The sequence below is a fragment of the Meriones unguiculatus genome, chromosome 17, assembly GCF_030254825.1.
Source record: "Meriones unguiculatus strain TT.TT164.6M chromosome 17, Bangor_MerUng_6.1, whole genome shotgun sequence".
Taxonomy (NCBI): domain Eukaryota; kingdom Metazoa; phylum Chordata; class Mammalia; order Rodentia; family Muridae; genus Meriones; species Meriones unguiculatus.
The window spans coordinates 37,787,852-37,812,851 of NC_083364.1; the positions used below are offsets into that span (position 1 = coordinate 37,787,852).

The 25,000-nt window shown below is 43.5% G+C and overlaps 1 protein-coding gene across 30 annotated transcripts in view; it reads right to left on the reverse strand.

Moving 5' to 3' along the window:
* The window catches only part of Kalrn (kalirin RhoGEF kinase), a 582,551-nt gene that overhangs the window by 291,633 nt on the left and 265,918 nt on the right, over positions 1–25,000 (reverse strand). For all 30 annotated transcript variants that reach the window (XM_060370291.1, XM_060370285.1, XM_060370286.1 and 27 more), the window contains exon 10: positions 18,870–18,992. In XM_060370291.1, the coding sequence (XP_060226274.1) occupies positions 18,870–18,992 (123 nt within the window). The remainder of the gene's footprint in view (positions 1–18,869; positions 18,993–25,000) is intronic.

Here is a 25,000-nt window from a genome sequence, read left to right on the forward strand (position 1 = left end):
TCTTCCAGGCAGTCAGAGGAGCCTCGGTGAAAGGTTGAGAGGACAGTGAGGGGCGGGCCAGCCAGGCTAGTAAGGGAACACTGGCTGCAGAGCGCCCCCTGCTGTCCGCAGACAATTATGGTTTGGCAGTCACAGAGGTCAGGTCAAGTGGTCACTGTGAGTTCAGCTCCCCACCTACAGTGTGGAAGGCGGACAGCAGGGTGGAGAAGGGGTAGGGAGTGAGAAAGACAGAGGAAGGAGACCTACTGGTCCCAATACAAAGCACCATACTGTTTCCATTTGCAACTGCTTTGCCCCCAAACTCTCACTGACCCCAACTTACATAAACATGAGAACAAAGAAGATCCTTGCTCAACACATCATTAGCTTTAGCTTTAGAATGTGGAAAGGAATCCAGCTAATCCAGTGAGCAAGCCTGGGAACCTGGCCCTCAATCACTGAAGTAGCCTAGGGCGTCAAGAGTTCAGTCAGACTGAGAGGCGAATTCCCTCTCTTGGGAAACTCCCAGTTTGCTTCAGTATCATCAATCTCTTCTGTATCTTTAGCTCGTCTTCTGTGAATATGTTCCAGACATGATCTCATCCAGTCACAATATCTCCTGAATAACAATGATAACGATTTACATTTGTTCTGTTCTCCAAATCGAAAGGCTACCAAGCATATTATCGTACTTAATGCCTACGTCAAATAAGACGAAACAGACATTATTCCCACTTTGCGGATGTAGAAACTGAGGCTTCTCGAGGCTACACCACTGGCAAGGCAGCTCTAAGCCTCCTACCCACAGGCCCTAATCCCTATATCCATCCCACTGAAGCTTATTCCCCATACAGAGAAGAAGGCAGGAAGAATCTGTACTTGGCATTCTGTAGATGGGGAGACTGTGGTACCAACTGATCCAATGGCTTCCATGGAAGAGGCAGAATGAAGAAAAACAGAACCTAGAAAACGCTCCCGTGTTCGTGTCACCTGGTGCCACACTGCATACCCTGAAGCCAGGATAGGATATAATTTTTTTTTTAATAAATTCCACACTTTGACTCTCCCTAACCTTATAAACTTGCGGAGCTTTCACCAGAGTGATGGCTACAGCAGGCAGATCAGATCCGAGGGATGATTGAAAGGCAGCTAGCTAGTTGATTAGAAGGCAAACTTCTGGGACTGCCTGTGAGGATGTTTCCAGAGAGGATTAGCTAAGGAAGGAAGAAATGCCCTGTATGGGAATCACCATCCCACAGCCTACAGCAGGGGATGCCATGAAAAGAGGTAGAAGAAAGCCCTTGGCTATAGAACCACTCTCTCTGTGCTTCTGGGCCAGCCATCTCTGCCCTGCTTCCCCCCATGCTCTGCTTCACAGCACGGAAGCAGTAGAACTCAAAAATGGCAGGCTAAAATAAACTTTCTCCCTCTAATGTTTTTTTTCCTGTCAGGTATTCCCTAATAGCAGCAAAAGGTCTAACACAAAGTCGAGATCTGAATAGCCCTTTCTTCTTTAGCTATAATTTTTTAAGCAAACGAGAATGACCCAAACGCATACTTTTAGATGGAGTTCAAGCCTCACGGAGAAGAGAAACGAAAATGGAACAGGCCATCACATGGGTTTGGAGTTCTCTTTTTAGACTTTCTCACTGCCTCCTCCCTGGGTGATATTTTCAAATTCTAGGCATGTGATGGACCAAAGTCCACCAGAGCTATTTCAGTCTGAATCTGGCATTGTTGAGTCTAAGATATATTGTACAAAATAGCCCACAACGTGAAACACAATGGACTTATGTAATTAGAGCTGAGATAACCAAAATTTTGTGTTGTTGGCTCCTAGACTATAGAAGGACAGCTGTCTATCAATTCCTACATAAACCCCACAGGCCATGTGTTGGCTTAGCGTTTGCTTTGTGTATCCAAGGTAAACATAGACACCAATGCTGACAAGGCTAGGGTGCCCCCCCTGCTACCTGGAGGAGGCTGTAAATACTCAGATCCCTTCATCCAAATCTGGCTTCCAGGTGGAAGAGCTCAAATTTCTCCTGTCAGAACTTGGCAGTGGGTTTTTTTCCTTGTTGAAAATTTATTCCAAACAAATAGCTCATGAAAAATGCCTCCAGTTGCTCGCTGGCAGAGAAAGAAGGCACAGATCTGTCTGGTGGGTTGTTCTGGTTGGTTTCTGTTGATGTAGTTTGGGGTCTGCATAACACTGCCAGGAGCCCTTTCATTTAGGGTCTTCGTAGTGCTCCTCTCCCAAGTTCTTAAATAAGCTTAAATAACCCTTTAGATCAGACACTCTGGGCTTACTCTGCTTGTCCTGAGCATCACACCCAGGAAGAAGACAATGACTAGGAGAAAGGAAGGGGCTTCAGATCTCACAGCTTACAAACCTTCCTTGTCTCCACTGCAATTAGCATCCCCTACCCTGGCAGGGTTTACAGGCTCAGAGCTCTAATTCATACTCCTGCAGTGAGGAACATGGAAGGGCTTGGGAGAAAAACTGCCATTCTTTGACGCCTTCTCTTGGAAAAGAATGTGCTGTTTGTGTTTGCTTTTTTGAAGTAGGATCTCATGTAACCCAGGCTGGCCTCAAACTCTTGATCTTCCTGCATCCATCCACCCTCCAACAAGTACGGAAATCATAGGTATGTACCATCATGCTGGCCTGGGGGAAAAGCTTCTCCATGATTGGCTCAAAACAGGTTCTCTTTTTCCAATGCTTATTTTCCTTCTCTTTATAACCTTGCAATTATAACCAGCTTTAATAAACTATTAAGTTACTAGAAGATGGAAAAGAATAAAAAGTATTATATTAAAGACTGTGTCGACAAAGAAAAATATCATGCATTCATTAACAAGGCTATCTCATTAGAATCGCTAGCCAGGAAATATACCCATACACACAAACTGAGAAATATTTGGGAGAATAAACACCAAGTATTAGCAACTGTGAGACAGTTAGACAACTGAGTGGGTGGATTGTTTTTGTTCCTTTTTGCTTGTCTGAATTTTCTATATTGAAAACATGTAGCTTTCACAATTAAAAATAAAAGATAAATAAAAATAACATAGAAATGTCCTTTAGAAAAACAATCAAAAGAAGGCTTGAGTCAGCCCAGCTCTCTTGGTTCCTCCGAATGGATGTGTGCTGGAAGTGGGGGTTCTGAGTCAGCCTGCTGGGCTCAGATCCTGCTTCCTTTACTAAGCCCAGTTCCCCAGCTGCAAAGATGATGGAAACATTATCATTAACTCTGTAAGAGTTGTTTCCAGGATCAAATGGGACTTTTCCTCATTAAAGTATGCTTCAATAATCGTCAGTACTTAATTATTCTTGCATGCTCATCATCACAGAGCAGGTCTGAAGTCTCTTAAAGTGGGATGGATGGATTGCCTTGCGTGGGGTCTGTACAGATTTCCCCTTGCTGTGGGGTCTGTACAGGTTTCTCCTTGCTGTGGGACCTGTACAGATTTCCCTATGTGCACATTTATCATCAGCTTCCTCTTAGCCCCAGCCTAGACAAACACTGGTCTTACACACCAGTTACACTCCAGAGGCTTGTCCTACTGGCATAGAAACAGAGGAAGGGGAAGAGAAAACGGATTCTGTTTTTCTCTTTATCTGGGCAAGCTTACCTTTGCTGAAATTAATTGTTGAAAGGTGTCGGAAGGAATGGCTTACCTTCAGAATCAACATTGGCAGAGGAAGCAGCTCTTCTCTAGGACAGCCTTCCTGACTTCCTTTCTAGAGCCTGCTGGTGCTCCTGAGAGCAGAACTAGTCCTCCTGTGTGTTCCTCTTAGCGTGCAAAGCGAAGGCCATCAGGGCACTGTGAAATTTGGTGCTTACGCTTGCTTGGAGGATGGCCACCAAGTCGGAGAGTCCGTTAGGAGGGCCAGTTCACTCTCTCTTGGTTCTAGGTTCTTCACTCCCTCTGCCTTTCTTCCTTCACTGGGACCCACGATGAGCTCAGTTCTAGTCCAGTTATAGAAGTCAAGGAGACTAGAGCATCTCAACAAAGAATGGCCCCTTATATCAGATCCCCAAAACAGCCAGCCTTACCATGCCCTGAGGCCTGTTTTGTCATCTATAATTCTGTCTTTTTTCTAAAAGCCAGCATTTCATTACTTTGGCTGGTGCCCTAGCACCAGCAGCTGACATTTGAGTTACAGTCCAGTGGCTGCAGGTTCTTTGGTATAAACTGACCATCTTCTTCCTTGAATCTGTCAACGCTATTTGCTCCTGGAGGTCTAGCTGCTGATTAGTCCTTGCTGTTGGCAGGATGTGCCACTACACTATTGGCTTTCCTTGGTTTTGACTGGTCAAACTGGGTGATCACTTCTTCTATAACACTTCCCTTTGACCATGATTGCCAATATCTGTAGCTGAGCTGTTTCCTTGGCACCTGGCCATCTCAAAGCTCAGATTACTCTTAAATCCAGTCAATATAGTTAAGCGAACCATCTCAAGAATTTACTTTGTTATTTGTTCATTGATTGTTCTTAGGATTTAACATAAAGCTTCATGCATGGCAAGTAAGCAGCCTTTCATTGAGCCACAACACTGTGCTTCTTCTTCTTTTTTTTTTTTTTTAATATTGAGATGGAGTTTTACTGAGTCGCTCAGGCTGGCTTTGAACTTATACTTTTCTTGCTTCATATTCATGAGTAGTTGAGATCACAAACCTGCACCACTAAGCCTCTTTCCCAACTGTCTTGAGAGATGACAGTATGGCACTTGGTAATTTAGCCTATAACTGACTAAAGTATAGATGTAATCTATCTGCCAGCCAGTAGCCATGCTAACGGGACCACAGGGAACAGGATATTTGAGTGTTTTCTATGACTCAAACCCTCTATTGAATACTTTCCTTTTATTTTTAAATAACATTAATTTTTATTTGTAAGACTCGTATTACTCTTCAGGGTATTGCTGTCATTTCAGAGGGAAACAGACTGACGCTCAGAAAAATTATGTGACTATAACAAGGTACAAGGTTCAAAATGTAAAGTATGGCGGTACTGGACTGCACAGATAAGCTATTTTGTGCTAGAACATAAAGTTGTTCATTATTAAACAGACTAAGCTCCAGCAGAGAGCAGAGCCATCTGTCTCTGGATTGTTTTCTTCAGGCAGAGAAGAGTAAAGGGAATCAGATGGCCCCAGATCCTAAATCTGTCAACTTGAGCTAACTCACCTCTTTACCTCAGATTTCTTATCTGTATGAGAAACACCTACTTCATGGGATATTTTAAGGTTGAGTTTTTTAAAATGATAATTAAAAAAATAGAGGGAGTTCTGCAACTTAGCACCCCAGATAGGGACCCTCAGAGCCCATTTGCTCTGTCCACCCGGCCAGCCATCCTGTCCACCTTGCCTCTCTGGAACCACAGATGCCAACATAGACATAAATTATATCCGCCAAAATTATTGGGATAAAGAAAAAAAAACCTTCATGATAAAAACAGATCTAAGGGGAGCTAGAGAGATGACTCAGTGGTTAAGAGCACTGGCTGTTCTTCCAGAGGATCTGGGTTCAATTCCCAGCATCCATACAGCAACTCACAACTGTCTGTAATACCACTTCCTGGGTATCTGACGCTGTCACACAGGCATACACGCAGGGAAAACACCAATGCACACTAAGAAAAAAAACCGATTTAAGGAATTTATGTTAACTAAGTCAGTTCTAGAAAAGGAATATTTTTTAACAGATTGAGGTCCAAAAGTCCTCAATAGCACACCAGGCAGCAAGGACAGTTAAGAGGGCACAAGGAATAAATAAATAATTCTAGAACAGTAAATCAAACAGTAAAAAAAACAATACTACCACAACAGAATAACAGAAATTAAAAAACATTGTTCAACAATAACTCTCAACATTAGCAGTCTCAATTCCTCAATAAGAAGACACAGACTAACAGAATGGATTAGAAAACAGGGTTCAGCTTTTTGCTGCCTCCAAGAAACACCTCATCATCCAGGACAGATACCACCATAGGGTAAATGGGTAGAGAAAAAAGTATTCCAAGCAAATGGAACTAAAAAACAAGCAAGCATAAGTATTCTAATATCTGATAAAACAGACTTCATGCCAAAGCTAATCAGAAGAGCCAGAAAAGGCAATTTCATATTCACAAACCAACCAACAACATATAATTCCAAACATTTACACACTAAACACAGGAGCACTCAATTTCATAAAAGAAACACTACTAGATCTCACACCAGAAACTGGCCCCAACACAGTGTGAGTGCCTGGTTTCAATAGCCCGCCTAGACAGGTTATCTCAAAGTAGCTGGTTATCCAGACAAAAACCAAGCAAAGAACCTCTGGTGTTATATGCTATCATAAATCAAATGGATCTAACAGACATTTACAGAACATTCCACATAAACATTAAAGAATGCACTTTCCGATAGGCATAGTGGCACAAACCTTTAATACCAGCACTCAGGAGGCAGAGGCAGGAGGATCTCTGTTTCAGGCCAGCCAGAGCTACACAGTATTTGAGACCCCATCTCAAACAAAAAGACAAAACATACAATGCACAACAACAACAACAACAACAACAACAAAAAGCATGCTTTCTTCTTAGTCCATGGAACTTTCTCTAAAATCAACCATATATTAGGACATAAAGCAAGTCTCAATAAATTTAGGAAAATTTATCTGACCATAAAGGGACTGAATATGAATGAACAACAGTAGAAATGGCAGAGAGTACACAAACTCATGAAAACTAAATTTAAGACTTTATTCAGCAAAATTTGGCCAACACAGAAATCAAGAAGGAAATTTAAGAAATTCCTAGAATTGAAAGAAACTGAAAACTGAAAACACAATATGTCAAAATCTATGGGACGCAGTAAAGGCAGTCCCAAGAGAAAAGTTTACAGGACTAAGTGTCTATATAAAAAACCAAAATCCTAAAACCCTGGAGTAATTTCATATCAGTATCTTAAGGTTGGACCTGAAGGCTTTGGAAAATCAAGAACAAGCAAAACCCCAAAAGAATGGATGGGAAGACACCAAAAGAATAATCAAAATAAAGGCTGAAAGTAATAAAAAAAAAGAAACAAACTTATTCAGAAAGGCAAAGAGGATGGACAGCAGAAGAGGGAAACAGAGAACAGGACAGGAACCTACCACAGAGGGCCTCTGAAAGGCTCTACCCTGCAGGGTATCAAAGCAGATGCTGAGAATTATAGCCAAACTTTGGGCGGAGTGCAGGGAATCTTATGAAAGAAGTGGGAAATAGTAAGACCTGGAGAGGACAGGAGTTCTACAAGGAGAGCAACAGAACCAAAAAATCTGGGCACAGGGGTCTTTTCTGAGATTGATATTCCAACCAAGGGCCATTCATGGAGATAACCTAGAACCCCTGCACAGATGTAGCCCATGGTAGTTCAGTGTCCAAGTGGGTTCCCTAGTAAAGGGAACAAGGACTGTCTCTGACATGAACTCAGTGGCTGGCTCTTTGATCACCTCCCCCTGAGGGGGGAGCAGCCTTACCAGGCCACAGAGGAAGACAATGCAGCCAGTCCTGAGGAGACCTGAAAGGCTAGAGTCAGATGGAAGGGGAGGAGGACCTCCCCTATCAGTGGACTTAGAGAGGGGCATGGGTAAAGAAGGGGGAGGGAAGGTGGGATAGGGAGGGGAAGAGAGAGAGCGAGCTACAAGGGGAATACAAAGTGAATAAGCTGTAATTAATAAAAATAAAAATTAAAAATAGAAACAAAGCAGGAAAAAAGCAACAATACAATGAATTAATGAAACCAAAAGTTTGTTCTTTGAAGAGATTAACAAGATAGACAAGCTATTAGCCAAATTAACTGAGAGAAGGAAACAGAGAAAGACTAAGACTAATAGTATCAGAGAAGACAAGGGAAGCATTACAACTGAGGCACTGAGAAAATCCATAGAACCATAAGGACTCACTTAAAAAATCTATAGCCACGAAAAGAAAAATAAAATTCTACCAAACTGGAGAATGTAAAAGAATGGGTGAATCCCTAAATATGTATGACCTACACTGAAATTAAATCAAAGCAAAGTAAACAATCCAAACAAACCCATAACAACTATGAGATAGAAGCAGTAATTCAAAATCTCATCTATCTATCTATCTATCTATCTATCTATCTATCTATCTATCTATCTATCTACCTACCTACCTACCTATCTATCTTACAATGGTGCTCTGCATTCATGTACATCTGTATGAGGGTGTCAGATCCCCAGGAACAGAAATTACTGCTATGTGGGTGCTGGGATTTGAACCTGGGCCCTTTGAAAGAGTAGCCAGTGCTATTAACCACTGAGTCATCTCTCCAGCCCAGCTAAAAACCTCTTAACTAAATAAAGTCCAGGACCATATGGATGCAGGGCAGAATCCTACCTTCAAAGAAGAGCTAACACAATACTCCTCAAAATTATTTGTAAAATCCAAAAGGAAGGAGCACTACTGTGAGGGTTTGAATGAGAATAGGCTAATATAGTTGAATGTTTGGTCCTGAGGAGGGACACTGTTTCAGAAAGAAGTTAAGATGTGTGGCCTTGGAGGAGGTGTTGTTGTTGGAGGAGGTGTATCACTGTGGGTTGGCTTTGAGGTTTCAAAAGCCCCTCATAGATCCAGATTCCCCCCTTTCATTTTGACTGTGGATCAGACGAAAGCTCCCTGCTACTGCTCCATCCCCACGCTTGCCTGCTACAAGGCTCCCGGCCATGATGATCATGGACTCACCCTCTGCTTTCTTTTATAAGCTGCTTTGGTCATGGTGTGTCTTTACAGCAATAGAAAAGTAACTAAGAGAAAAGTATCTTTTTGCTGTTGTTTTTTGTTTGCTTGCTTTCTGTTTTTTTTTTTTTTTTTTCAAGACAGGATTTCTCTATGTAGCCTTGGCTGTCCTGAACTTGCTTTGTAGGCCAGGCTGGCCTCAAACTCACAGAGATCCATCCGCCTGCCTCTGCCTCCCTGAGTGCTGGGATTAATATGGTTCGATACAGGAACTACCAGAAAGATTATACTAGAAAACTTTCCACAGCTGATAAGCATATTCAGCAAAGTATCAGGATATAAAATTAGCACAAAAAAAATCAATAGTTTCTAATGTACAAATGACGTTGAGAAAGAAATCAGGGAAACAAACTCACTTACAATAGCCTCAAAAATATACTGGAATAAATATAACTAAGTAAGTGAACTGACTTTTATAATAAAAGCTTGAAGACATTGAAGAAGATAACGGAAGAAGCTTCACCCCTAATGGCTAGTTTTTACAGAGACATAAGGTACTACACATACTACTGTTGATGAAAACTAAAGCATCAGTCTTACCCCTCTGGGAACACTGTAAACTTCAGTAATGACTGTCCAGGCAAGAACTGCTAGTGCAATAGTGGCACAGGTGTGAGAGGAGTAACCAACCACCCACGCCTGGCCAAGAACCTGCAGCTAGATAGATCATTATGTGCTATCATCCTTATAATAACAGACCTATTATTATTCTACTAAACGAGCATGAAGCCCCACACAAAGCTTAGAAGATAATTGGCCTTTGATACCTGCTGAGAGAAAGCAAGGCCGTGTTTTCTTTAAGGGTGTGACCCCTGTTAGACCGACCAAGCCTTAAGGCAGGCCACACACCTAAGAATATTTAGGTAACACAAACTGAACTCTATGGATTTTGTGGGGTTTTGTTTTGTTTGTTTGTTTTTGTTTTGTTTAGTTTGTTTGAGAGAGAGGGAACATGAAGTTGGGTGAAGAGGGAGGTAGTGGGATCGAGGAAGAGTTGGGGGATGAATAGGATCAAAATATATTTTATTAAATTCTTAAAGAATAAAATATTATTTAAAATCAGAACAGTGCTCATCACATACAAAGTACTCAGGATGGGGTTATTATTTTTATTGTAATGTTTTGGACCATCTCAACCATAAGAAAAAAAGTGGAAACAATCAAACATGGCACAGTGGATCTGATGAGTGCCCTAATTCAGAATTAGTATACTAAATACAGTACATAGTACTGTATACTAAATCAGTACATAGTACACAGTCTAATTTACTCTTCGTTTTGGTCTTTAAGGTTGTTTTTTTTTAACAGGAGTCATGCCCTTAAAGACAACATAGCCTCCTCCTCCCAGTAGCTGCCAAATGCCACTATCTTCTCAGCTTTGGGTGGGGCTTCATGCACACTTACCCATCTCTTCCACCATGAAATTTTGTCTGGCCTGAGCTTGTGCAGGTGGTACAAATCCTGTAATCTCAGCACTATGGAGGTTAAAAGGAAGAAGACTGTGAATCCACCATCAGCCTGGACCACACCGTGAAACCCTGACCAAAAAATCAACCTCGCTTATTTCAGCTAAGAGAGTGAGGTAGCTAAAACCCGCATAAACTGAGTAGGGCTGAACAAACGGGCTTAGTAAGAACTGCATTTTCTCTTATCAGAAGTGCTTTTCTATAGAGCCTCAGCATAAATACTTTTTAATTAAAAAAAGTTCAAAGAAATAATTATTATTCAAAATTCAACCCAAATGACTTTCGTTTTGTTCGTTTTCAAGGAGCCAAATTCTGTCGAAGCTGACATCATTTTACTTATTCTATCAAGCCCTACACTGTATGGATCTAGGGCTAGGATCTAAAAGCATTCATTTAACCCATGGTTCTTCCATCTATCATCCTCAGACATCAGTGGGCCTGACCCCCACCGACAAAGGGATCCCTCTACACCATTCATTCGTGTGCTTTTCAAGTAAATGCCACTTGCATGTTTGGGGAAAGACGCCAATTAGACAGAATTACTGCTCAGAGGAGGAGTTAGTGTAAAACTAACTAAGCTAGTGTAACGACTAGCACACCAGAGGTATGACAGGAGGGTAGGGTTAGGCTAACCAAGACTATCATAGTAGGGCTATGACACAAGGCTAGTGTAAAACTAACCAAGACTGTCACAAGGCGGGTAATGATGTGAGGATAGAGAAAAAGCTTCTGGTGTAAACCGAGTGAACTTCTGGGGATTTTCTAGAAAAAATGTACTGCCTATGGTAAATTTCAAGCATGAACACGGGCCGTTTGGGTGACAGGGTGAGAAAGATTTAACAGACAGCACTGAGGCCCTAAGACGGCGGTTTTCAATCCATGGTTTGAGATCCCTTTGGTGTCTCCTAACAGACATCCTGCACATCAGATATCTAAATTATGCTTCGTGGCAGGGCACAATGGTGCCTGTTTGTAATCTCAGCACTCGGGGAAGCAGAGGATGGCAGATCTCTGTGATTTTGAAGCCAGCCTGGTCTATCAAGCAAGTTCAGGACAGCCAAGGCTATACAGACAAACCCTGTCTCAAAAAACAAACAATAAAAAAAAAAGATTTATAACAGGAGCAAAATTAGAGTTATGAAGTAGCAACAAAGTAATTTTATGGGATGGGAGCATAGTGTGCTCAAGAAAACTCCAGGATAGCAGGAATAGAGGGTTGGAAGGAGGGAATGGGGGAGGGAAAGCCAAAGAAAGCAGTGAAAGACGATGAGGTTTTAACATTTTGTTTTAGATGTATTTATTCTATTTTACGTGTAGGAGTGTTTCGTCTATATGCGCCTATATGTTTTTGGTGCCCAAGGGAGACAGAAGAGGGCTTCAGATCCCCTGGAACTACAGTCATATATGCGTGGTTGAGAAGCACCATGTGGATGATGGGACTTGAACTCCAGGGTCCTCTACAAGAGTAACTACCACTTTTACCTGCTAAACCATCTCTCCGTCCCTGGCCGACAGGTTGTAAAACACCAAGTGTTTAGATTTAGTTTTGACGGGAGATCACCTATTATCTCCATGACTTACAGAGAAGCGTGATGAGGGGCAGACCTTTAGAAATCAGTTGTAACAGTATGGGGATGGACCTAAGGTGACTGTGACTTTCAGGGAAAACAGAAGGACATGGCAGTCAACCTCAGCAAGTGACAAGACTCTTACCTAAAGCAGCACAATGTGGATGGAGAGGGAAAGGAACTCACTAAGGAGGTGGAGCCACTAAGCCTTTGCAATGACCTCAGCGAGGGAAGAGAGCAAGGAAAGAGCCAAGCAACTGGTGTTTTCCACTACTACCGGTAATATAAGAGTAAGCGGAGGCCTGGGAAGGGTGAAAGGGAGGTGATAAAATGAACACATGGAGTTTACCCTGAGAAATTAAAATAGAGGCATCCAGAAAAACCAGTGAATTTTTGCATGGAGATCTCAGGGTAAGATTAGAGATGGAGAAGGATTTTCGAGCCAACAGAAGATGAAGCTAGGGAAGACTGTAGAGCGTTCAGGGCCTGTTGTATGAAAAGAAGGTCTGAGGAGCTGAGGCTGCAGGGAAGGATGTAAGAAGGTCCATGCAGAAAGGGGCAAAAAGGAGCGGAAGGCCATCATGCAAGGCTTTGGGGGATGAGAACTTGAAAGGCAGGTAGTGGTTGATGGGGGTCAAAGACTAAGAAAGGCCAATCAGAATCTGTAGAGTGTCTTTCAGATTTAGCAACAAAAATGGCCTGTTGGAGACCTTAGTCAGATTAATTTCAGTGACCAGAGGGCACAAACCTAACAGCAGGGTCAAAAGGAATGTAAAAATTAGGGAAGTAGAGAGAGAAGGCAAACTTGAGCTATGAGAAGGAGAAAGAACTGTTCCTGAGAAGGCATTCTTGACGGTTTTTTACTTTTATTTGTTTTTAACATGGGGACCCTTGGGGAACCTTCAAACCTTAGGGAAATAAGGTTCCCTCTTCTGGAAAACCAGCGGCAAGCTGCCCGCTACTGCATCGCATTTCATTCTGCTTTTGGACAGCACATCGCAAAAGGCAAGCCATGGTCAGAAAGTGTGCAAAGTAGGCTGCGTTTAACTTCATTTGCCTTTTATTCTTACCTTCTCCACAGGAGACTGAACCTGTCAAATCACTATCCCCACCTCCCGAAAACCAGGTACCACTTACTACTGTGTTTCTATGACCAAAATAATGGAAAGAACAGCTAAGCTAGGGAGGGTTTCTTTGGCTTAATGGCTTGATCTTATGGTCATGGGATGAGGTGGAGGACATTTACCTCATGACGTCCAGGAACTAGAGTAACAGAAAAAAGGAAGGACCCAGGGACAAAATACTCCCCAAGGACATACTTCCTCCAGCTAGGTCCCAGCTCCCAACATTTCTAGAACATGCCCAAACAGCATCACTGGCTCAGGACCTAGGTTTAAGTACATGAGCCCCATGGGGGACATTTTATACTCAAATTATAATAACATTATTTACTCAAAACTGCATGCATCCAATTACTTTAATTTCACAATCCTGGCAGTCTTCCAACAAATGCATTATGTTTTGTCAATATCTTTTAAACATACAATTTTCAGATCTGGGTATAATACACCATATGTGTTCTAAACAGAGTACAGAAAAAAAAATCTTATTTCTGATGTAAAGATTCTATTTTAGTTTATATGATCTTTCAAAAGCCTTTACCACACCTCTCTGTCCTCCAAGAATAAAGTCTAAACCCTTGTACCTAAAGGCCAAGTTTCTCGGGAATTGAGACCTCATAGAGTGTTTGAGCTTCTAAAGATACACATAATTACTTCCTTTCTCCTCTGGGGAATCTTTTGCTTTTAACAACTTAACTAGCATGTGTATGTGTGTTTGTATGTGGGTGTACATGTGCGTGTGTGCATGTGCATGCAGATGTGTATTAGCTTTCCAGGAGAAGTTGAAAAACTAAAGACTGTCACCACTGGAAGAGCATTTCCGCTGCCTTCGTCTGACGGAGCAGGCAATGGCTTCTGCGCATGCGCTTCTTGTGTTTTCACGTTATTCCCTCGTATTTCTTACCTCCCTCAGGCTGTAGATTTTATGAAGACACGGAATGCAAGGAACTCCCTGGTATCACCTCACTGCTACTATTAGAACAAAATATTTTAAACCAAGACTCTTCAGTTCCTAGTTAAGGCCCCAGGGGAATCCGATGCATTTGTCTTCTTGGGTTAAAAGCTTAAGTGTGCTACTTGTTGCTTACACCATATGTTTGCTTTTAGAAAAATAATAGAAGTACAGTCTGAAATTTACTTTGTTGGGGCTTTCTTTCACTTTTAACGTAAGACAGTCTCCGGGTGTTTCCTTCATAATGCTTCTCTCTATACTACCTGTGTGGAGTCTGAGGCATTTTCGGTATTGGCTTCACCGGGATTATTTTCCCCTTCCCCTTCAAACTCATTTGAATCCTTCCACGCAGGGCTCTCTTCCTGTCCAATCTTCACAGGACACGCTCTGCTCCTTGTCGGGAGCGCACCATGCTCACTCTGTAGACACAGTCCAGAAACTTTCTAAAACACCATGCACACGGACAGCCATTTGTCTCCCAAAGCCTCCCTTCTTTGCCAGTCGCTACATCACGTGGAAAGAGAGAAGAAAACGCCACCTGTGCTTGGGAGTCTTTCAGTCTGTCAGAGGCATTAGGAATCCAGCCTGATGTCTTCTGACTGTGCAGGAAGTATAAACAGCGGAGGATGGTTCACAGGCTTGATAAGGGATGTGTGGGGAGCTTTTCACAATATATCCAATAGAGGCTCCTACCCCAGTTATTGACACCAAAGGTAAACAAGACGGCCTTCGGAACTCTTGGTTGGGTGTTATCCACACATGAAATGTCCTCCCCCCCACACCTCGCCTGAAGGGTGGTTATAAGTTCCTTTCTCTGTTAGCTCAAGCTTATAACTTCTCCCTGGTGTCCACAGAGGAGACCCCTGAATCCATCTGAAATGTCACACAAAATCCAAAGGGCAAGACTGCCCTTCTTCTCCAGGCTCCTTCGCATCCTTCCCCTTGCCAACTTCGTGACATTAATTGCTATGCATCTTTCTTGGCTTTCTTCTTCAGAACTTTTTTCATCTGCCTAAAAACCTTTCATCCTTGCAAAGAAGCCGGAGCGTGAAAAGGCATCTATTTCAGCTCTCCCACCTTGGCCGCGTGCTTTCGTTTGCAGCTGCTAAAAATGGTCAATATCTCGGGCCGGCTGGAAGATGTACCGTGCCAAAGGTCACCCCGCCGCCCTCGGCAGCCAGGGATCGCCAGATGAAGCAAGGCTATTCCTAGCTTTCACCCACAATTCTCTTCGAAAACTGCGAAAGGAAGAAGACTGTTTCTTCTCTTAAGATTAAACTTGCAAGTGGGTTAAAACCTGCTTGTTATGTGTTCGTTAGATTATAGAAACTATATGTCTCAGTGCTCCACACTGAGACTTCACGGTGTCTGGCTATTAAGGATGGCTGATGGCCAGCTTCCAGGCACAGGCTTTTAACCCCAATGCACAACCCTGGCTTACGTGCCTTTAGCACCACAGGTTCAGCCGTGACACTTTGGACTATCTGATCATCAGAGACACACCGATCCACCGGCGTCTTTCCATTTCCACACATTTTATTTTCATCCCAAATGTAGAATGGTTTTTAAAAATGTATTCTGTTCTTGCTTGAGATAAAAAATAATAATATGGGGCGTCATAGAGCAAAACCACTAAAAGGGGATTTATTGACTGAATTACTTCATTATGTCCATGTTTTACTTTTTTTTTTTTTTAAGCCGTCCATTCTTTCCAGAATATTACACTAAATGCTACCTAACTGTAGCTACCGAGCTGCTCAAATGTGATTTGGCCCATTGAGACTTTAGGTAATGTATATGCAAATGTAAATGCTTCTAATTTGGGGCTACCTAGGCTTATAGAAAAATCTGGCCTTTCGCATGATGGGATCATAAAGCAGACTGCTCACGGGGCAGCGCAGCTGCTCTCTGAACGGCAGGCATCTGAGCGCTTTCCAACCACGCAGCGTACCTCAGCCCAACACAGCAGCACTAGATTGCAGTCTGTAACCTGGAAAGACACGGGCCCGTCTACCCCCCTCATCATGCTACTTAGGGCGACAATTCATCTTATACATGTTTACTATCCAGATGACAATGTGCCTCGAGAACAGAACTGACTACGGCTGGGTCATTTGGTGAGTTAACAGAGAACTTGGCTTGAGCTTTTGAGAGGTTTTAGCAGGAATTGGGGGGAGGGGCATTCCCACCAGCAGATTTCCTGGAGTGTCCCTGCCCAGGCCCTCACTGCCTGCACTTTGAGTGGCCCCAGGCCCACACTTCCCTTGCAGGTTAGAGGGACTGCTGCACTTCTCCGCGGCTCAGCTACTAGGTACCTTGTTCAAACAGCGCCACCTGCAGGATGAGCTGAAGACTCCTAATACTCTAGCTCCTTCAAACAGTTTGAATTTCTTTAAAACGCACTCAAGAGCTATCAGGCACAAAAATTGAATGCTCAAGGCAGGATACGGATCACGACATTGATTCTTCATAGGATTTACAACTGTCTGAACAGTTGCCTTAACTGTTTTTACCCCAGGGTGGCCAATCATAGACACCTCCACCATCCCATGCTGAAGACGCATTTCTTCAGGGATTTTACCGCCCTTCAACCTCTCCTCAGCGCTGGTCATTTCCTTTGCTTGAGAGATTGCCATTCCCTTCAGAAAACCAAACTTCTGGTACCCACAGCAGGTGTAGTACCCCTCTCCCTGACCTGACTTAAAGCAACTAAAGAAAAACAAAACAAAACAAACCCCTGAATACGGAGAACAAGTGCTCAGAACTCCTTATGTCAGCCTGACATCAGAGCCTCCTAAGACGCTGAGGTTAAAAGATGACTGGCTCTCTAGAGTGCTGCTTATAAGTGACCCCAGTTTGCTAGTCTACAACATGTGCGACAGTCTTCTTGACCATCCTTACCATGCTAACACCAAACAACTTGGCACAAGGGTGTGGCTTTCTGTCATGGCTCTCTATCATTGCCCAAGAATTTTCCGTGCCAGCACACACCTAAAATCCCAGCACTCAGGAGACCTAAACAGGAGGACAAGTTGGAGGCTACCCTGGATTAGTAGTGAATTCCAGATTAGACTTGGATGGCTAAGAGAGATTCTTTATTTTTAATATTTTTTATTTTAATTTTTATTAATTACACTTTATTCACTTTGTATTCCCCCATAAGCCCCTCCCTTCTCCCCTCCCAATCCCACCTTCCCTCCCCCTTCTCCACACATGACTCTCCCCAAGTCCACTGATAGGGGAGGTCTTCCTCTCTTTCCTTCTGATCCTAGTCTATCAGGTCTCATCAGGAGTGGCTACATTGTCTTCCTCTGTGGCCTGGTAAGGCTGTTCCCCCCTCAGGGTGAGGTGATCAAAGAGCAGGCCAGAGAGATTCTATCTTAAAAAAATTTTTTTTACACTTTTTATTCAGATCACTTCCTTCCAATAGCCCTCACCTAAACAAGACCAGAAGCAAAAGCAAAAACAAACAAACAAGCAAAACAAAACAACAAACAAAACAAAAATCCACCATAAATCATGTCCCATAGAATAAATCCAGTCTCAGATAGGTAGCTACTGACAGTCCATTTGCTCTTCTTGTGGTCTGATTTTCTTAAATAAACCATCAATTCAAGGACGATAAGCAGCTACCCTTGATCAGAGTGGGAGGACGGGACAAAGAAAGAGGATTGATTAATTTTCAGCCTACAAATGCCACCTTTACTGGCCTGTTCACAGAACCTCATGACCCTTGTGACCCTTGCTTAGGCTCTTCCCTTTTAGTCCCCTTTGTTCTTCTTGAGAGAGGACATACTCCCAAGCCGTTTGGAAGTTAGAAATCCCTCTGTTTTATATATATATACACACACACACATACATGTACATATATTTCGCTTCTGTTACATAACATATATATATGTTATGTATATATATATATATATTCATATTCTAAGCAGAAAGCCCGTGTAGGGAAACTTGAATCATTCAGTAGCAGGGTCAGAGAAAAACTGCGACGGCTGCCAAACAGGACGGTAATGCTGCACCCCACTCTCCCCATTCTTTCTTTTGGTCCCGCACACCGTGTACGCCAACAGACATTTTATACACAGCTCCTATGCACAGTGAAGACGGAACCGAGACACAGAGATGTCTCTGGAGCTTGCTATATAATCTGAACCGTCTCAGCAGAGCTGATGATGTGGCCACATTAAAGGACTTTCTGAGCCTCCATGTTGTCTTCTATTGAACAAAGTTGACAAATAAGCCACAGCTCAAAAACGTGCCCGTTCCTTCTTTAGTAAGGAGTACCGGCCATCCGTGGAGGAGTCAGAAGAAATGGGATTGTGGTAGACGCTGACTTATTGCAAAACATCCCAACAAACAAATATAACTGAGTCAGGTAAAGTTTTAGAGGTAGACAAATAGCCAGCCACTCAAAACATGCATTGTCCCAAATTAGAAAACACTGTATTTTGTGAATTTGTGTGCTCACCTAAAGGACTGAATATTGAGTAAATTGTAAACTAAAGATGAAAGGGACCCTAGAAACACTCTTGGGGAATGTCTTCCCTGTAGTTACATGGCTGACAACCAGGTGCCACAACTTTGCAAGTAGGACTGGGGCAGCTTTTATTCCCACCTATCAGGAGGGACAGTCAAAAGCAAGAACCTTGCTGATAACGGAAAGAATAACTTGATCCTCCAGCCAGTACCACTTTGTGGACAAGACATTCTTTTAGATCATAGTGATAAGATTTTGTAAGACCATGAACTTGAGGGTCCACTGGCCACTCACCCATCGGGCATCCAAGAGAAGACAAAGGCTTTCGTATCAGGCAAGAAGATAGACCAGACTTACCGACCCAACCTGCTTCCATCCAAGCACCACCAAAGCCTCACTTGGCCTCACAGACGCACACACGCGCAGCACGCACGCACGTGCACATGCGCACAGAGACACGCACGCAGCACCGGGGAACACAGGCACGCAGAGTGGCTCACCTGAGCCACTTCTTCGAAGTCGTCGTGCCTCTTCTGTAGCGCCCGAGCTCGATGCAGGGACTTCCCGACCCCAGTGTGTTTGCTGAGAAAGGCCTCGCCGTGGTTTTCAATCCAGTCCAACACCTGGCCGAAGAAAAAAAGGCAGAAACAATGACTTCTCAGGGAAGGAAAGACACGTACAACCGCTTGACTCCTCCCCGCTACCCCCATGCCCGTGAGAGCAGCAGTCAGGATGGAAATGCCTCATCCGCTGTGAACACGAGTCATTGGCAAGGGAACAGTCCCACCCTTAACTAAATTCAACTCAGCCATTCTGATCTCCAGAATGGCTTCCCACTGCTTTTTTTTTAAAGCCTTAGTCACGCCATTATTTAATTTATTATTATTATTTGTTGTTATTGTTTTCATTATTTTGGTGCTATGGATTGAATCCAGGGCTTCCCACACGCCAAACCATTGCTCTCTAAATGAGCAATACAGGCTACCAGACATGGGTGAACATCCTCGTGCCTTCTAGCCTTCCAACTAAAGTCAGCCGTACTGGTAGAAAATGGGGTAACAGCAGTAAGGTAGGACTCGGCCACTCGCCCCTCACTCCACCATAAAAAGTCACAGCAGTAGTACCAGTCTCAGGGCCCCTGCCTTATTGTACTCTGGAGGTTCCCTTCAGTCTTCCAACCCCAGCCAGGTACTTAACACAGGTGATGACAAGGACATTCGCCTCCTTTGCCTTCTTGCCACCTCTCTCCAACCAACCAACCAACCAACCAACCAACCACCCCAATCAGTTAAGGTCCTCTGCATCCTAAGGCCGATAATATTTATCTCTCTGGAATACAGTGGGGACTCCGGGTTCGCACAGGCTTAAAATTTGAGCGATTTAGCTTGAAGATGTTTTCCTCAATGTCTAAACTTGGAGCAGCAGTGGCTGTGGCAGTAAAGAGTGAGGTGTTAACGTGAAAAATAGACATCTTTTCTAAGGGATACTTGGGAAGGTGCATAGAGACCTTGAAATGCAGAGGGAACCAAAGCTTTTTTAAAAAAGCCATTTGCATCTCACAAATAGCCTCAGAAACAATGAAGGTGTCCTAGGAGAAAAGGAGGCAGCATGTCTTCTGGTCTCCGAGACATTGATGCTGGTTCCAGTTAAGCCAGAGGTACAGTACAGACAGACATGCCTGAGATGTTTCTGCCACCACGCTCCCAGGCCTATCCCGCTCCCAGGATACAGGCTCCTAATCGAACACCTGATCAAGGATGTAACAGCCTTCTCAGGTGCTAGCAGGAAGTTTGTGGAGAGTGATTCGGATGAAGTGGGTTTGTTTAACGGGTGCTTTAATTCATTTCTCTCTTTCTATACGAACTTCCCTGTGGCAAACACAAGCAGACTCGACCATTCCACAGGCTGCAGACCTTCAAGCTCTTCCTAAAGGGGACCCAGCCCCTGCTGTCACTTCTGCAGCCACCAAGATAACCTAATGTGTGCAATGTGCAAAGTATGAATAAAGCTCTTTGAGGTCTTCCCTATAGGTTTCAAAAGTCCATACCAAGATAGTACTAGTGAGAAAGATGAATGGAAATACAGAAACGAGATTGATGAAAAATCAGGTGATTAATTGCCGGTTACAATTTACAAAAGAAGGCCCCAACTCGTGACTGTTTAAAAATCAGGCATGTAGATTTTTATATTATGTGTAGTGTGCCTCTGTGTATATAAGCCACAAGTGTGTGGGTGCCCACAGAGGGCATCGGATCCCCTGAAGCTGTAGTTACAGGTGGTTGTGAGCTGCCAAGTGTGGGCATTCTTAATAAGTAAACCATCTCTCTAGACCCAGGAATGGAGATTTGAAACACTTTAAGTGATATATCCTGGCTCTCTCTCTTTCCCTTTATATGTACACATATGTACATACACACATATACATTATACATACGCACACACACGTATACACACACATTTTGGAGGTACATTTATGGGAAAAAAAAAACTATGGTAGTGCTAGATTCTAGCTTTCCAAACCACAAACAGGCAGCAAGGAAAGGAACTCTGGGGCTCTTTCCTCAGACCAAGGTAAGCACTTTACTAGATGATTATCTCCACAGCCCCTCATAATTTTTAATGAAAATTTTTATTGGTTCTCCAAGATGACTGTGCCTAGCACACATGGTGTCTGAGTAGCTCAAGTTTGAACTCAGTCACCGCAAAGTGAACATGAGGCCCCCTGCTGACTGCAAATTACCCAGGTCTGTGTTTCCCCTGTGAACTTTTAGACTATCCACCTCCCTAAGGAGGGCTCCCAGGCTCTAGGATCAACCAATGGACCCCCCCCCCATCTATTCATAGTCTTAAAGAGGGCTCCCAGGCCCAAGAGACACATGGTCCCAGCCTCTGGTCCATGGCTTCCTGGTTCCAGTCTCCACACAGACCTACCCACCTTCCCAAGGAGACCTCAGGATCATCCAGGTTAGACTGACTCTCCCACCCATACCCTGCCTGTGGGTCCAACTGTGACACAGCCAGCAGAGAACTGTGAGCTATTCCCTGAGATCCAGCCTCCAGACCATGGCCCAACCATTTGGAGGCGGACCACTAGACAACAAGAACAGCCTCTGGCCTCTGGCCCAGGGCTCTTTCTGATTTCCTGAGAGGTCCAGTGGGCAGCAGGAACACCAGAGATAACCAGATGGCTAAAGGCCAGCATAAGAACAAAATCTACAAGATCCAGGGCAATATGGCACCACCAATACCCAGCTATCCTACAACAAGCCCTGGAGAAACACCAGAAAATGACCTTAAATCTATTCTTATGAAGATGATAGAGGCCTCTAAAGAGGAAACACATAAATTCCTTAAATAAATAAAGGAAAATACAATCAAGCAGATAGAAGCCTTTAAAGGGGAAATGAAGAAATCTCTTAAAGAAATATAGGAAAATACAATCAAACAGATGAAGGAAATGAAGAAAACAGTTCAAGACCTGAAAACTAGAAACAATAAAGAAAACTCAAACTGAGGGAATCCTGGAGATGAAAAACTTAGGGAAGAAAACAGCGACTACAGAGGTAATCATCACCAGCAGAATATAAGAGGAGGAGGAGAGATCTTCTGGTGTAGAAGACACAATTGAAGAAACTGTGATTCAAGGGACAATAAGACTTAACTAAGTTAGAAATGGAAAAGACACATGTGTGCTCAAGCAGGAAGTGAATAGGAAACAGGTCCCGAGAAATCTGAACAAAACTGCAGTGGGCTCTGTCTGGAAGAATGCGCTGAATGGAAGGTTCTGGCAACTATTCTGATAAAGGGGAGAGACACCCTCAGATCCCTGTGCAAAAGCTGCTCTTCTGATTATAGAAAACCAGCTGGAGGGAAGTGAGAGAAGAGGTGGGGAAATGAGACAAGAGTTGAAGTTCTGACAAGGCGGATAGAGACTTAGATCTGGGAAAACAACTGCGGGGATCTGGTAGATGAAGGTGGTGGCGACAGAAGAGAAAGCAGAAAGGCCAGCCACCAAGGTCACAACCTGATGGTGGACAGAAGGGAGAGGCAGTCACTGGACAAAGTCAAAGGAGTGAGGCATGTTGTAGTAAATTAAAAAAAAATGTCGAGTGATACAGTGTTTATTATTAGTCCTGAAATTATCATGGTGGTATATAACACAGACACCTTTTAGATTTTATAATTGCCTTATTTACCTGGGGCTGGGCAGATACTTCACCTACGCTGGCTCAATAACCTTACCATCCATCTCCCAGCCCCCATCCAATACCATCCTCCTTAATCTCCTCATCTGGTCTACCTTACATCCATAATCCCATGCTACTCGCCTATAGTCTTCATCTGGGCCTTTTCATGCTATTATTGGAGTCCTTCCTCTCCACCTATGTGTTTTTTTTTTTTCCTACACTAACCCATCCTGGCATCCTCCTTCCTCCTCTTTTCCTGTCTGTCGATTTCCCAAGATTCCCTCTCCTCAAAAGCCCTGGAACCTTAGACACACCTGACCCATGAGGCCTCTAATTAACCAATCAGGAATAATGACTTAGGCAGGTTTACAAACAGGGATAGGTGCAGTCAGATCTTGAGGGCCAGCCTCAGAACAACCCCCAGCAGAGGCAGGCTAGCAGAGAAGCAGATTTAGAATCTATCTCTGCACATACTCTCTGGTTCGTTTGTAGATGACAGTGACCATTGTGGCCCTGAACTTGAGTGGGACAACTGCCAATCTGATGTGGAAAGCTGGGCTTTTGGTTTCAAAGATGCAATTTATATGCTAAGGGTTAAAAATAGATGCTTACATTGTTAATGTATGAGGCCCCATTTAAAAAATAAATAAATAAAAATAGGAGATACTAACTCCATTTTGAGAAGCCTTAGACTTAAATGGGATGGATGCCCATATTCATTCACACTGAATGAATGGGCTCTTCAGTGTGGTGTCTGAGCGGCCCGTTAATCCAATACACAAAGCCCACAAATCTGTGACTGGGCCCTGTTCACTCTCCACTGGCTAGTGCATTTCTGCCTCATCTCTCCACATCCTCCTCTCTGGAGTCTCGTTCCTCTGAGTGTTTTCCTTCACTTGAGCTGTCTATGCCATCCTCCTCCTCCAGGTTCCCACACCCCAGGCTGCCTCCTAGTCTCACCTTAAGCTACAGTTAAAAACCACTGCCAATCTTTTAATAACCTATCCAGGGGAAGGTGGCTCCTGACTTCCTATGACTTTTTTTTTTTCTTTTGAGACAATGTGTCACGTTGCCAGGCTGGCCTCAAACTCAAGATCTACTTAAGGCTGTCCTTAAATCTGGATCTTTGTGCTCCACCTCCCAAGTCCTGGGATTATAGGCATATGCTACGACATGCAATCCCTTGATTCTGATCAAACCACAATTACTCATTGGAACAAAGTATAAGGACACACAGGTGTGAAAATGTCATCATAAAGCCCGTTATTCTGTATGAACAAAACTTAAAGAAAAACACACATAGGAAAAAAAAACCTTCCGTAATTATGGCCCATAGACTTGTCTTTCATAATTCCAGGGCACGGCCCAGCCCAGCACACAACACAGAGTGGTTGCTTAGTAGATGTCCAACTGAACTGAATTCAAACTGATCCCTCCAGCACAGACCTTTGGGGGTGGATGTTTTTCCTCCTCCAAATCCCCACTGTTCATAGTCTGCATTCAAAGATGCTTCTTTGTGTTTCCCTATCCTGTCACCGCCCCACTTGGCAGGTAGTTCCTAACACAACGAAAGGAATATGGGGTTTCCACCCTGAACCCCATCCTTCTCTTTCTACACCACGCAGCGTCTTTGCCTGTACCTCCTGCTCAGGGAATGACTGATGGATAGTTATGGCCTAGTTGCCATACACATCTGTAGCTGAGGCTTCTGCCCTCACTGCTGGGCCACCCCATTCTGGACAGGCCTAATTTTGGTCAGTCACTGGAGCTGCTGGGACTTGGGCAAGAAGACAGTCTAATAACAACTTGTGAAACTCTTGCTCCATTCTCCTGCCCTGACATTTCGACCAAAAATAAGTGCTTGTCCCCAGCAGCCTTTTCTAAGAGCTGTTCACATCCTGAACCAGACTTGAGAGCCAATTATGCATGGTTTCTTAATCACCCCTTTCCTTCTGTCTAATTGTGTTTATTCTATCTAACATACAATCAAGATGAAATGCTCTTCAAGGCGGGAGGAGGTCCTTTCTTGTAGCCAAGGAGAAGGGGAAGGTCCCTTTGAAGGAAACTATTGATCAGTAGCGATGAACACAACTGAACCAATGGAAGGTAATCTTGGTATCAAGGACTTTGCTGCCATTTTCTCCACACCTGGACCCTCTTCTCAAACCCGCCCCATGGCATTTTTATTCAGCTCTGTGCTCCCACAAACATTCACTGTGACTGTGCAAAATACATACATGTTTGTTTGGTTTAAGCCCTGTTGTAGTTCCCACCCACAGTCTGAACTCCATGTGGGTAAGGGCTTTGTTTAGTTTGCTGTTGTGTTCCCAAATGCTAAATAAATGACCAAGTACACTAAAAGAAACGTGTTTTTGGCACTTCCTGTATGATAAGAGGTAAGGAAAAAAAAACATAAAAGAAGATGGGGGCCTTTTGCAACCAAA